Genomic DNA, 13843 nt, shown 5'->3' on the forward strand with positions numbered 1-13843 from the left:
GGCTGATAGACATGGCTGTTTCTCTATTGCACTCAAGGGTTTTGGTGAAGGGTTAGAACTGCCTCTCTGTCACTATTAGAGAATAAAATAATGAAGACTTACTTGCCGGCCTAGTGTTGCATCAGAAGCAGTATCCCTTTACAGCTCCAGTATTAACTCTCAGACTCTACCAGATGTCTCCTGTGTTCACGTAATACACAAAAAACGAGATAGCAAATACGCACACCAGTGCTAATCAAGACACCCCCATGCGATCTCAGAGGTCTGAAGCCTGAGTTTGAATGCTGATCTCATTACATGAAACTTTGTTCATGTTTAATATTGTAACCATTGCAACCGTATACATTTTTTAAATAACGAAAAGCAGTCTTTTTATCTAAATAACAGATTTCCCCAAAGCCACCGTTTTAAACATTCTGATTTCCATTGTATTTGCAGTGACTAGTAAAAGAAGATCAAATCAATCTTTGGCAATCATAAATTGTAACAGCTACCCTCTTATTTTGCCTTTAACACTTCTTAAAACTCTCACTCTCCACCCTCCTTCCACTATTTTCTCCACCCACATCCCCAGAGGCCATTTACTATGATTACCAATAACAATAACACTGCCATTATCTTTTACTATTGCATTTTCCCAAGGCTCTGCCAGCCTTTACAGACTTTAAGCTACAAAACGGCTCCCGTTTCAAGCTTGTATATGGGCTGCCTTGGCTCAGAATTCCCTTAATAGTCGCAGTTTGTTTGGGTATCTGACATGAATCGACATAAATGGCAATGGCCCACTAAATAAGATAGTAAAGCTTTAAGCCACCTGAGTCAGCCTTACTCCAGAGTGCTGCTGGCTGCTTTCCAGCTTGGTGTTTTATACAACCTTTGTTTCACTTTATAGTTAGAAGTTTTATTTTGAGTGAAAGCAGGGGGCAATGAGCAGAAAAACATAATGAAACCTTAATTTAAGAGCATATTTTTGTGGATAAAATCCTACATATTACACATTGATTACGGGGACACACATTCCAGGGAATTTGTTTTACTGCGTCTGGTTAAGAACACACAAGATTCTTCACTGATTAGTAAGGCTTGGAAAAATGGAAAACAATTACAGACTGCTGAGCTCTACTGGAAGATCAGCATGCAAAACATACAAAACGCCTTACTGTCCGAAAATTATACAGTACTATGCTAAATTCTTAAGCTTCCCCTCCTCTCTTCGTTTAGCTGATCCCTTTAGGGTTCATCATAGCAGATCAACTCCCACCATCTAACCCTGTCCTTTTCACCCTAACCTTTATTTTTCTAAGAAAAGTGGAAAATTGTAAAGTGCACACATACATTGAAATAAAAAATATAAACGAGCTGGCAAGTCATTATTTTGTATGGCCATCTGTATTCTTCAACACAGCCTGAACTCTATTACGCAGATATTGGGGTAATTTCTTTAAGTAGTCTTCAGGAATAGTTCTCCAGGTGTCCTGAAGGACATTCAAAGCTCTTCTTTGGATGTTTCTGCCTTTTGTTTTGATCTCTGTCAAGATGATCCCACACTGTCTCAATAATATTGAGGTTCAGGCTCTGGGGAGGCCAGTCCATGACGGATAGTGCTCCATTGTGTGTTTTTCTATTCTGGCATGCTTTTACTGCATTGGCAGTGTGTTTGGGGTCATAGTCATTCTGAAAAATTAAGCTGTTGCCAATCACACTCTTTCTAGACTGTACTGGAAGTGACTGGTGTGATTTGGTGCTCCATAAATTAAACTGAATTGAATTAAATTGAGTGGTGTGTTAAAATGTGATGGTATGTTTTTGGCATTCATAATTCCATCAGTTTTGACAAGCTCTCCAACACTACTGGCTGAACTGCATCCTTAAACCATGTCGGAGTCCTCACTTTAGACGCTCATTGCTGTACCTCTGTCCTGGCTTTCTCCATCCACAGTGACAAGGATTTGAGCCAAAAGTTTCACATTTGGATTTATCACTCCATCACACCTGCTGATTTTTCTTATTTAATTCAGACTTTTTTCCCTGTTTTCACTTCCTCAAGAATTGCTTTTTGACAGCCACCCTTCCACTTAAGACTATTTCTAATGAGCAGTTAACTGATTAGCTGAAGGGGCATCTCTTAAGCCCTCTCTCAGTTCTCTTTATCCTATTTCTCAAGCACATGACTCCATCGTGTTCATCGGCTTTAGATAGCTTTTAAGGGTTGCAATTTCTTCTTTTGGCTCACAATTATCCAGTTTCATTACATTTTTGGGACACATTCCATGCTATGCCAAAATATATTTAGATTTCTGTGTTTGTATAGACCAGAGGTGGGCAAGTCCAGGCCTCGAGGGCCGGTGTCCTGTGGGTTTTAGATGTGTCTTTGATCCAACACAGCTGATTTAAATGGCTAAATTACCTCCTCAACATGTCTTGAAGTTCTCCAGAGGCTTGGTAATGAACTCACCTCTGGTATAGACAGAACAAAGGTTCAACCCTTGAACTGAGTGTCTTCTTTAATCCTTAAATAATTCATAGATCTGTGTTAAGTGGCTTAGCAAAAAACCTCAAAATCATCTAAAAATTGTTGGGTATAAGAAATGGACTGAAAATAAGTGGAAAAAGTAGCCAATGCCCAAAGAAAAGCTTTGAAAGATCTTCAGAAAGCCTGGAGAACTACAGACCAGACCAAGCCTGGTTTCTTCAAAGCAAATTACAAAGACATGAGGGGTGACTCAAGAATTTTGCACAGTACTGTATATATGGAAGAACTTTCATGAGTAATTGCAACTCATCACTGCGAACTACGCTAGGCAACATGGCATGAAACCACATAACATCACATACTTAACAAGTACACTGCTTAATCATGAATATTTTTGTGATGACATTTATCCCTGAGAAGTTCTCATTAACAATGATTAAAGCAAGACAGATTGTTTAGACTACAGGAAGTGCTGTAAATGTTGAACACTTTCAAATATGCAACTGACTGACACACATGTTTTCCTTTGGAGTCTGTTGATCACTATGCATTCCAGAGACGCTTTTTTGGCCCTGTCAAAGTTGGACCAACCTTGTTTCACCTCCCTGTAGCATGACTCAGGCCTCAACCTTGAATCTCTCCCCCTGGGGACCCCTTATTTATGATGTCACAAAAGGCCAGTCACACTCCTGTAACAGTGGCAGGGCCCGCAAAAAGTCAAAATCCAGCTGTAGTCAAGCCCCCCCTCATCCCTCTTGTAAATGAGCATGTCCAATCTACCCACTGAGTTTCATTAAAACCAGACCACATCAATCAGGGCCTGAACTTTAAAGGCCAGGTCCCTTCTCAAGCAGCATGGAAGAAAAACATGGAGCTGTTAAAGTAAAAGACCTCACACTGCACATACACTCTAACGCTCATTCACTTAACACCACATTTCTGCTGGCGGACCACACATCGCAATACTAGTCCGAGACCACACAGTTGGTCTCATAAGGCCAACAAAAGACCTCGTAAGACCTCACACCAGGCCCTAGCACGATTCGATAGGACCTCAGAAATTTAACACACCTGTAACTCCACAAAATGTAAAGTAACTGCCGAATAGCTACTGTAGTCCCTGCACAGTAATCATCGACCTAGAAAAATCTGGTGATTGGGGATTTTCTTACTTGACAAAATTGAGTGCAAAGGAAGTGTAAGGTCCTCTTAAACCTGTGCCTGTGCTCCCAAATGTAGGGAAAGCACAAAGGAAGAGCCAAGAATACATAGCAGGAAACTCAGGAGGCATGTCAGATGGACGAAAGGCAGGATCAATGGGCAGATAAATGAGTGTAAGCCAGGCAACAAGAGGGGAGACTGGGAAGGATTCCCATGGGTGGGGACTGGAAGGCAGCCTCGCAATGGAAAGCTTTCAAACTCCTTTCATCGGGTGCCTGAAGACTGGAGCTTTACAAGAGCAAGATGAGCCGGCGCCACTGGAGCATCTTGGCGCTCTTCAACGAAACCCAGACGCAGAGACAGAACAGGACCCTATCACCACTTTGCCCACCCTTTGCTCCCACCCCAGCCCCCCCCCCCAGTTTTCATCAACCTGAGACTTGACTTTGTAAACAGACATGACTCATTGCAGTTGTCTCTCTTTTCTTACATGTTATTTTTATTCAAAATTATACCCGTAACAACACTTAATATTTCACTTTACTAAATATTCTTTGCAGTGTGATACGTGTTTAGACCTTTTGCTACTGCTTCTTGCAATTTTTCATAATTTTTAACAGAAGATGAAAAAAACAGAAGTACAGCCTTTGACTTTTAGTGAAAGCATGTGAGTTCAGAAATTGCGAGACGGTCTTACCAGTCGACACTAAGAGATCGTCTCCTGTAGGATGGAGGCCTTTCTGATGAAGTCTTCTCTGCCTTCGCTGGTCGCTCTTTGAGGGATAGACGATGAGTAAATTTGGAGATTCCCGACTCTGACCTGGGCAACAGAAAAATTACAAAGAATAAGACTTAGTAGGACTGATTTAGACAAAGATCTTGGCCTACTTGCTTGGCAAGTCTTAAGAAATCTTTTCTCTTCTTTGACATGTATTATACATTCTTACACAGAAGTTCAGAAGCACTTAATATACTGCCAGGGTCAGCTTGCCCTGGTGCTTCACTGTTAACAACACCTTTTACTCAGCACTTAATATAAAAAATGGCTAATAAGAAACAAGCACAGGGACTGACATATAGCTGGTTTGCCAAAAAGTGTTCAGCAGAGGTTAAATACTGGCAGAGAGCATGAATATCTGAGAAAGATCGATTCACTCATGCCTCAGACTAAACTAGTTTTGCAGAAAGCGCACAATACTCAGTGGGAATGTAGTCCACGAAGTTGACAAACAGCGTAACAATGCTTCAGCTCCCAGAGGAAACATTAGGTTTCAGGGAAAGCCGCATACTTCCTGCCTCATTTTCTCGAAATCTTTTTCCACACGAAAAAAAAGTCAAACACATTTTAATATCCTCTACTGGGCTGCCAATGTCCCAGTTCAACTTTTTACTCAAAATTAAAAACAGGAAATGTAATATTCCATTCCAGCCCGGACACATTTGATGAGACTCAGCATTGCAATATTGCTGTGGTAACACTGGGGACTAATCAAAATGTAATATTATTCTCTATCAAAGAGCCAGGCTTGTAGAGGAACACCGCTGGAGGAGCACGTCATGTAAAAATTCTCAACAATTATTAAGCAAACTTTTAGATCAACATGGCCAAAGTGGACAACGATCCAAAGATAATTTTAAGGCAATTCAAAACCCTGCAGAAAAAAAAATACAGATGAGACAGGATTACATAGATGATGCCCAGGCGTTGTGCAGGATTATCCCCTTTCCCAATCTCACACACATGCTTTTTCCATTTCATTATGAAATGGTAAAACAATAATAATGGCTCATACATATTCACACACGTACATAGATCTCCTCTCAACCTGAGCCAAAAAGCATTTTAGTCTCCATGGTGAGCTCTGTTGGAGACAAACTACATGAATGGTTAGATCAAGATTTGTGCAGATGACAGAGGCGCTTCTTGCCACTCAAAAACAAGACTTGCATCTGCCATCACTCTTGTGGATTTATGTGAGATGCTTCAGAAATTACTGTGAGCATAAGGCTTTGATAAAAGAAAAGATTAATAAAAGCATATACAACATTACCAGATTGCTGAAAAGTGAGACGTGATATGGATGAATGAGAGTGTGGTGATTCACCCCGTTCCACCTAATTAAACTGCTTGAATGGCATAAGATCACGTGTATTTTTATTAATTTTTTACTTTTGATGAAGACGTCTGAGAGGCTTTTGAATGAGTAATTTGTATGATTTTGCCCAGGAGACTGCTTTGTTGTACAAAGGAGACAGAAGGTCTGAGTGTATCCTGACAAGTGTAATGCATCTATGAGGGAGGACTCAGATCTAAGAGAATGATTACTTAAAAACATGAAATTTGGATCCAGACCTTTGTTGCATCACAGACCTTTACATATTCCCCATTGCTGCAAATGAAAGACTGATGTGAGCTTGAAAATTCAATTCAGTGAAACATTACAAGATAACCTGCCTCTCTGACTTCTTCTTCTGATTTCTTTCTTCTTTTTTTAAAGTTATAATAAGAAAGACTTTTAGTTTAAAAACACAACAGCAATTTAAAAATAAATGAAATACAGTGACACTGTTGTTAACATGCTAACCAGCCAGTAGTAACATAAAACTCAAATTAGATTTCAAACTGAGACAACTAGAATTTGACCGATATAAGATTTCAAGACCAAATCTAATAGTTTGGTGATTTAAATCAAATAGTGCAACTTTTCTTTCTTTTAGACACACGAAACATAAACAGATTTATCTAACATGTTTTATGTGAATTATTATTTGATACGTGTTATGTGTATTATATATTTATAAGTCATTACTTAGATAACATGACTACGCAGTTTCATAAGTAATGCATGACTTTATTGTAACAAGTTGTTTAAGAATCAGTTATTCTTTGTCTGACTGTTGTTGCTTTTGGTGTTCTTGTTGACAAATAGGGAAGTTGCAGTGTGCACTCTGGTGGACAAACTATGTAACCTCAACACTCATAAAATGGTTGAAGGGTGTTTCACCTATCACTTCTTTAGTTTTTACAAATATTGTCATCGGCTGTTATAAATGCTAATGCCAATATTTCGGCAAACAAAGCTAATTGCCCGACCCCCGCCTTTATACACTATATTGACAGAAGTATCCACTTGTCTGCCTTCACATGCATATGAACTTGAGTGACATTCTATTCTTAATCTATATGGTTTAATATGATGTTGACCCATGCTTGACATATAACCAATGTTTAGGAGTGTGTTTATGGGAATTTTTGAGCATTTTCCTGGAAGAGCATTTGTGAGATCAGACACTGCTGCTGAATAAGAAGGTCTGGACCACAATTTTCCACTCCAGTTCATTGAGGTCAGGACTCTGTGCAGGTCAGTCAAGTTCTTTCACAACAAACTTGCTCATCCATGTCATTATGGACCTTTGCTTTGTGCACTGGTGTTCAGTCATGTTGGAACAGTAAGGGGGCATCCCCAAACCTCTCCAACAAAGTTGGGAGCATAAAATTGTCCAAAATGCGTTGGCATGCTGAAGCATTACGAGTTCTTTTCATTGGAACGAAGGCCGCATGAAGTTTGGCGGTCTGTAGCGATAGACTCTGCAGAACGTTGGCCACTATGAACCTGGACATTACCTGATCCCATTCTGTGATTTTGCATGGCCTACAATCCTAGTTACTGTTGTTTCCAATCACTTCCACTTTTTTATAATACCACTAACAGTTGACTGTGGAATATTTTGTAAAGAGGAAATTTTACAACTGGACTGTCGCACAGGTGGCATTCCACAGTGGAATTCACCGAGCTCCTGAGCGCGACTCGTTCTTTCACAAATGTTCGTAGAAGCAATCTGCATGCCTATGTGCTTGACTTTTTACCCCCGTGGTCATGGAAGTGAGTGGAACATCTGAATTCAGTGATTTGGATGGGTGAGTGAACACGTCTGGCAATATAGTGTATACCAGTCAGGGTTGAGAGACAACCTTATGTCTATTCTGCCCTCAGTATAGACATATTTATCACTTTTACATCTTAACCAGTGAACAAAATGAAAAGGAACTACTGGAGAGCGGCATGGCCAACAGATAAGATGGATGATTAAGGCTTTTTTTTGGCTTAACATGGACAACCACTCTCTTGCTACACTTAACACTCCTTCCCACTCTCTTTTTGACATTTCCTTCCATTAGGCAATGCCGAAAACTAGAGGCCCGGTCTCCTCTGCAAGCCAACGTTAACCCGCAGATCAGATTTCTGTGCTTTGGCAGTGTCTTCTACACTGATGTCAATGTTAAAACTCAAGTATATGAACACCAAGATGAAAGTGATTTCTGCATCTCAGGGCTGATTAAAGGGGTAATTTCTTCAACCTCTTCTCCTACACCATTTTCTACACATTGTGCCTTTAAAAAGACATGAAGACAAACATCTAATGCGACTAATTAATTACCAGTGTTATTTTCCCCCTCATTCCAACCAGTCCACATCCAGGACAGGCACCATTAACCAACAAAGAAAGTTTTCCTTCGTAATTGCAAAACATTTCTTTTTGATTAAAGACAACTTCTGAAAATTTGCTCTGATGCTGTGCAAGTTATTTCTCTTCAGACCAGCTGCCATAAGCTGAGATGAAAATGCAGTTCTTGTTCAAAATGACCTCATGCTATGGCTTATCTAGTAGAATAACAACAAGCCTTACTGCCTGTGTTCCCACTCCTACACCCTCAACTACTGTTTCCTGACCCAACGCCAACATCTCCAAAGAGCTGGTTGACCTCTAAGACAAAGAGACATATTTTCCTGTATGAATCACACAAATGGGGTGTGGGATTTTAGTCATATGGCAGAGAAACCCCTAATTGACGGCATTAAGCTAGGCTGGGCTTCTTCTTCTTCTTCAAGGGCTTTTAATTAAATTAGCACACAGGCTACTGCCAACAACTGACGCTGATGTCTGTTTTCATAAAGTGTGGACTTGACTAGTCTGTAAAATTCTGATTTATGAATAGATTTCAGGAGCGAGGGGTTTGGCTCATCATCGGTTGTTAATGAGTGATTTACTTTTTATGGATCTAATACGTTTATTTGGTGATTTACATAAAGAATTCAGTGTAAAAACTTCAAACAAACCTTTGGATCAAATGCATGACATGTACTGACCGTAGGATAAAAACTTCAATGCCATGAAAACACATAGGATCATGACTTCAAAGACACGGGGACCAGTGGACACAGAAGAGGACTCAGGGAATCCCTTTGAGGGGTTTACAGGAAAACTGCACATGCGAAGCAGGTGGGTCTGAGTGGAGGGGGATCTGCTGGCAACTGGCTGCCCCTTGGCTCCCTGAGAGCGTCAATGCTGGCTCCACCCCATGCAGCTGTCCCTGATAACATCACCACAGAAGGCATATTGCGTTGACGCAATCCCCTTGGAGGCCCAGGATATCCCGGTCGATTATCCTCTCATCAGAATTACATTTTCTCTTTCATTTTCCTGGTGTTGATTACAGTTAGAAAAATCAATGATTTGATTGATCATTTTTCATTACAAAATTGACACTGGAGGAGGGTGGGTTATCCACACGCAACCGATGACATTTTTAATCTATACCACGACCATGAAAATGCAGACAAAGGAACGAGATGACGCAAATGCACTTGCTGAGCTTCCCTGTCCTCTTTGAAAACTTCTGAATGGCGTCATACCTGTGTGTCAGTCCTCTTTTGCTTGAAACATAGAACATAGAAAAACAACAAGCACTCCGCCAAAGCAGCTCATTCTTTGGGCAAAATGTACTTTTAAGTTGTTCTGTTCTATTCTTTTGGAGTTTAAGAAGCTGGTAGTGCAGTATGAACGTGTAGCATTCATTTAATTGTTTAGTAAATCTGTTTAAATACTTCTTTTATTTAAAAAAAAAGGTATTCAGGAACATCGTACATGCATTCAAACTGTTGTGTATTCAAAAAGTTATAACCTGTGACTGTACTGTACATAAAAAAGTGATAATAAAATAACATGGCAATAAGAAACTGTTTTAATAGCTCTATATAGCAATTTAAGAACTTTGACCGTCAGATCAAAGTGACAATTTACCTTGAAGGAAAAGTCAGAGGTCAAATATGACATTTCTAAAATCTTTATACAATACTCTCTATATGTTGACAATATGCACCACAATTGTAAGAATCATAGTTTCTAGTTTTTAAGTCTTTTTGTCAGTTTTCAAACAATAAAGCACTAAGTTGACTTTGAAGAACTTCTTGGATATGAGCCGAATATTACTGGATTGTTAGCATGACTCCACTCTACACCCCGACAAACTTTTATCAGAACTCATTCAAAAGTTGTCTAATGACACGCACGCAACCAAAAAAAAACTTCTTGGAGGAGCTAACTGAGTTATTTCAGCCTCCGTAAAGCATGGATACAGAACACTCTCTGAGCAAAAACCATGTGTGCGCTGACAGGATCCCCTGCAGTGGATGCTTTCTTTTCTATTGTTGTCTTTGATTGCATCCATATATGTATATTCATATGAATTCTTTCGTTATTATTTTTTAGATTTTATGTGAATCTGTTGTGCAGCAGGTGAAGGTGGAGGAATCCATTTTATCTTTATACATACCAACCCATATACTGTTTTACTTTATATCTTTTACCTGCAATGCAGGGGTGTCAAAATCAGTTTAGCTTGTAGACCACATGCGGCCCCTTTGATTTTAAGTGGGTCAAACCAGTGAAGTTGTCTTTTTCTGTTATTGCAAAATTTAACTACACATTTAATTCTTGAGCTACAGTACATCTCTTTTATACTGTGCTAGTAAATCAAAGAAAACTATCAGCGTGACTCTTTGGGGTTAACGTATAAGAAATCAGTGCATTAAAAATGTTCTGGTAGCTCATTGCCCAGACTGTTCTGTAATTCAGTAAGTTTTTTTTAAAATTCCACATAGGAGGTTATCAGTTATCAGAAAATTATCAGTAGGAAAAGTTGTAAATCTTATGAAAATACAGTTAAAAGTCCAAAAATCTATGCCCTCCTTCACTTTTTCCAAAGCCTTCTGGGATTAGAGTCTTTACCAGACAGTTGCTGAAACATCTCATCAACTGTTTGACGGATGGCCTCGAAAATGTAAAGAGACTTGTGGTTATAAGAAAATAAAGCCTAAAGAATTTGGTAATCCCCTGACTTTTCTTCTAGCACAAAACATTAGGTTCAAATTCTTGCATATTAATGAAATCTCTTGCCAACTACCGGATGGATTGTTTTAAGCTTCACTATAGATATCCTTACCCTGAGGATGAGTCCTAATAACATGTGGATCCCATATTGATGGATTGGCATTAATTTTTGTACAGCCATGCATAGCTCGAAGACATTGTGTTCTAATCACTTTCAGTTATCTGTTGCTTTCCCTCTAGTTCACTATGGGCCCGAAATGTTTCAACAGCTTTGTGATGGATTTCTATAAAATCCAGATACTCGATGCAGAATGAACCGTAATAACGTAGCACCCAGTTTTCTATTTAAACTGCTTACATATAGAGAATTTTAAAGCTCAAATGCTGACAAAATTCTAGTCTTGGTGGTTCTTTAAGCATTAACTGGCTAATGTTAGCATTTTTTTTTTACTAAGATAGTACAGACCCTGGCCTCAAGTGGCTACCTGTACATAGGAAGAAACTAGCAGCCACATACTGTAGCTGCTAGTGATCTAATCTCAATAAAATTAAGTACAGGTGGAAAAAAAACATTGGTGATGCAATCTGATTAAAGAAATCTCAATTTTGAGATGAAACAGCTACCAGTAGGAGCAAAGACAACTTTTTTAAGAAGCAACATTGTTGGAACTAAAAGTCCAGTCTCCCAGTTTGTCTGCGTTCCCAACTGCTTTTACCACAAAAATCTCAATAACTACAACAGTGACAACCATTCCAATAATATATTCCTCCTATTTGAAAGCCTACCACTGCCTCACTCCAATGTGACTTAGATTATCCACTCACCAGTAAGTTTTCCCAATCCTGTAGCACAAAAGTGCTTTTGTCAGCACTGAATGGCTTGTGTGATGATACTGAGAAAATGTTGACCTGCGATTACATGCACACCTCCAGCCGTTACACACACATTCATAGTGTCACTGCGACAGATTGCTTTCTTGCAAACAACTCACCTAATGCCACTTTTCAGCTCTTGTTCTGTTGCCATGGCAGCAATTAACCGTTCAGAGGTATTCATGTGCAGAAGCTCTGCTAAAGAACTAATTGTTCTCACTCAGAGTACACAAAGCTACAGACGGTGCACTTTGACCCCCGCTTACAGCCTCAGTAACCCACTATTCGAGAGCAGAGTTAAGACTATATGGAATTCTAAAAATCAATGAAGCTTAAATGTGTTTAACATTGTAGAGTTACAGTGCAGACACTATTAACCTATTTTATTACTTTTAATGGTTAAAAATACATCTTTATAAATTATTAATAAACATAAACAAACCCGATTGACCAAGTTCCCAAGCTGGTTGGCCGAAAGTTGCAAAAAAATCCCCAAAAGAGAACATGATTTTACTGGGGGGGGTTTTCTATTTGAATTTTAGATTTTACATAACATATCTGAATCCTCTAAAGAATGTAAAATCAAACTCCTTCTAGAAATCTCTTGCCTATGTACCCTCTCTAAATAAAAAAGAAGCATGCCATAACTGTAAAGTCCAAATAACTGACACATTGCAAGGCAATAACTGGTGGTACATAAGAAAAAATAACTCTAAAAATGCTCAAATTTATAAACCGCACTGTGGTCTTAGTGGATGTATCTTCAGTGATATATCAGTACAGCAAATTAGTTCTCTGTTCTGCTTTCCCTCTTTTTGAGCTTTGCCTGCAGGTCAGTTCAATTTACCCTTATTTACTTGATAAGCACCACCTTGATGAGTCATTAAGTCACCACTCTAGAAAGTCAAATTAAGGGTGAATTCATTAATAGTGTCAACATGTTTTAACACATGGTCAATACATTTGCCTAACATGCAAAAAAATCCCAGTTCAGGACCAGAAGGAGACTGAAATCCCTGGAAGGGCTGCGGTAGGAAGGTCATCCGGTGTATAAGCTTGTGCCAAATCAAATGTGCACATCCATCTGCTGTTGCAACCCCTTGTGAAGAAGGGAGAAGCCAAAATAAGCTCAGTTTATCAATAACTGCACCACATCAGGAAGCGATACAATATCCCCTCACCCAAACAATTTGGTGACTTAAGGTTATCAAAGTAATTTTATTCAACTTATCAACTCAATCTGCCTCATCCCATGCTATGGATATGCTAAGACCAGAAAACTACATTTTTACTATCATAAGCCTGTGCCCTTGCACCAGTCAGTCAATGCAACAATGGCTCTGTCTCACACATTTCCTGCTTCAGGTGTTGACTGACTCTTTGGTGCCATTTTTGCCATTAGGAATTCTTCCACAGACCTTTTTTGTCCTAAAATGTGTTGAAATGTCTCCATCCGTGTAATGTCTCTGGTAAGATTATTCTTAAATACTGTTTTTTTTGTATCCGTCCACACGTTTTATTTACATATTTGATAGATCTGATTTGGGAAATATTGTGACAAGCATGCTCTGCATAGCTTCTCAAATCATAAAGAGGGTTTTGTGTGAGATGTGTTTATAAAGGGATCCCATTGAAACCAGCAGAATGCTATGCATTACACAATCTATGTGGTCTGTCTGAGGTTACACTGCCCTTAACCACTGATCTTATGTCAGATTACTAAGGCACAGACACTACAGTAAATCATGAGCATGACAGACAAATACCTGACCCTGTTGGAGCAATTATGGGCAATGGCTCCCTACCTAAAACAACTATTTTGGAAAGTAGGGAAAACAAAGCGCTAGGATTGCTTTCATCTGTGTCTCCCGCTATGGCTTCTTATCCCTGCCAATGGAACACTAATACGCCAAAAAAGAATGTAGCCCCCCCGACCAGTACAAGAGATACAGGCAAAAGAAGTGCATGCAAGCTCAAATGCTCATAAGCGAGTGCGTACACGTACACAAACATAGTTTAATTGATGAACGTACCCCTCAATGTGTTTCATTAGGCAAACAAAAAGGCTTTCAGTGGTCCAATCATAAAAGAACACAGCCAAGCTATGAACATTGCTAATTAAAATGTGCTCAAAGAACGCCTTGTATTCCACTCACCATCCCC

At 39.3% G+C, this 13843-nt stretch overlaps 1 protein-coding gene across 5 annotated transcripts in view; it reads right to left on the bottom strand.

The window, feature by feature from the left end:
• The window catches only part of ankfn1b (ankyrin repeat and fibronectin type III domain containing 1b), a 157340-nt gene that overhangs the window by 35151 nt on the left and 108346 nt on the right, over nucleotides 1-13843 (bottom strand). For 4 of the 5 annotated variants that reach the window (XM_086303387.1, XM_086303386.1, XM_086303389.1 and 1 more), the window contains one exon: nucleotides 4332-4454. In XM_086303387.1, the coding sequence (XP_086159513.1) occupies nucleotides 4332-4454 (123 nt within the window). Of the gene's footprint in view, nucleotides 1-4331; nucleotides 4455-11632; nucleotides 11691-13843 lie in introns of those variants that run through there. The other variant, XM_086303390.1, reaches the window with a different exon arrangement.

This window comes from Aulonocara sp. 'chitande type north' Nkhata Bay, linkage group LG8 (genome assembly GCF_057382095.1).
Source record: "Aulonocara sp. 'chitande type north' Nkhata Bay isolate Kocher_YH1m ecotype deep benthic linkage group LG8, A_spYH_male_GT1.1, whole genome shotgun sequence".
NCBI lineage: Eukaryota > Metazoa > Chordata > Actinopteri > Cichliformes > Cichlidae > Aulonocara > Aulonocara sp. 'chitande type north' Nkhata Bay.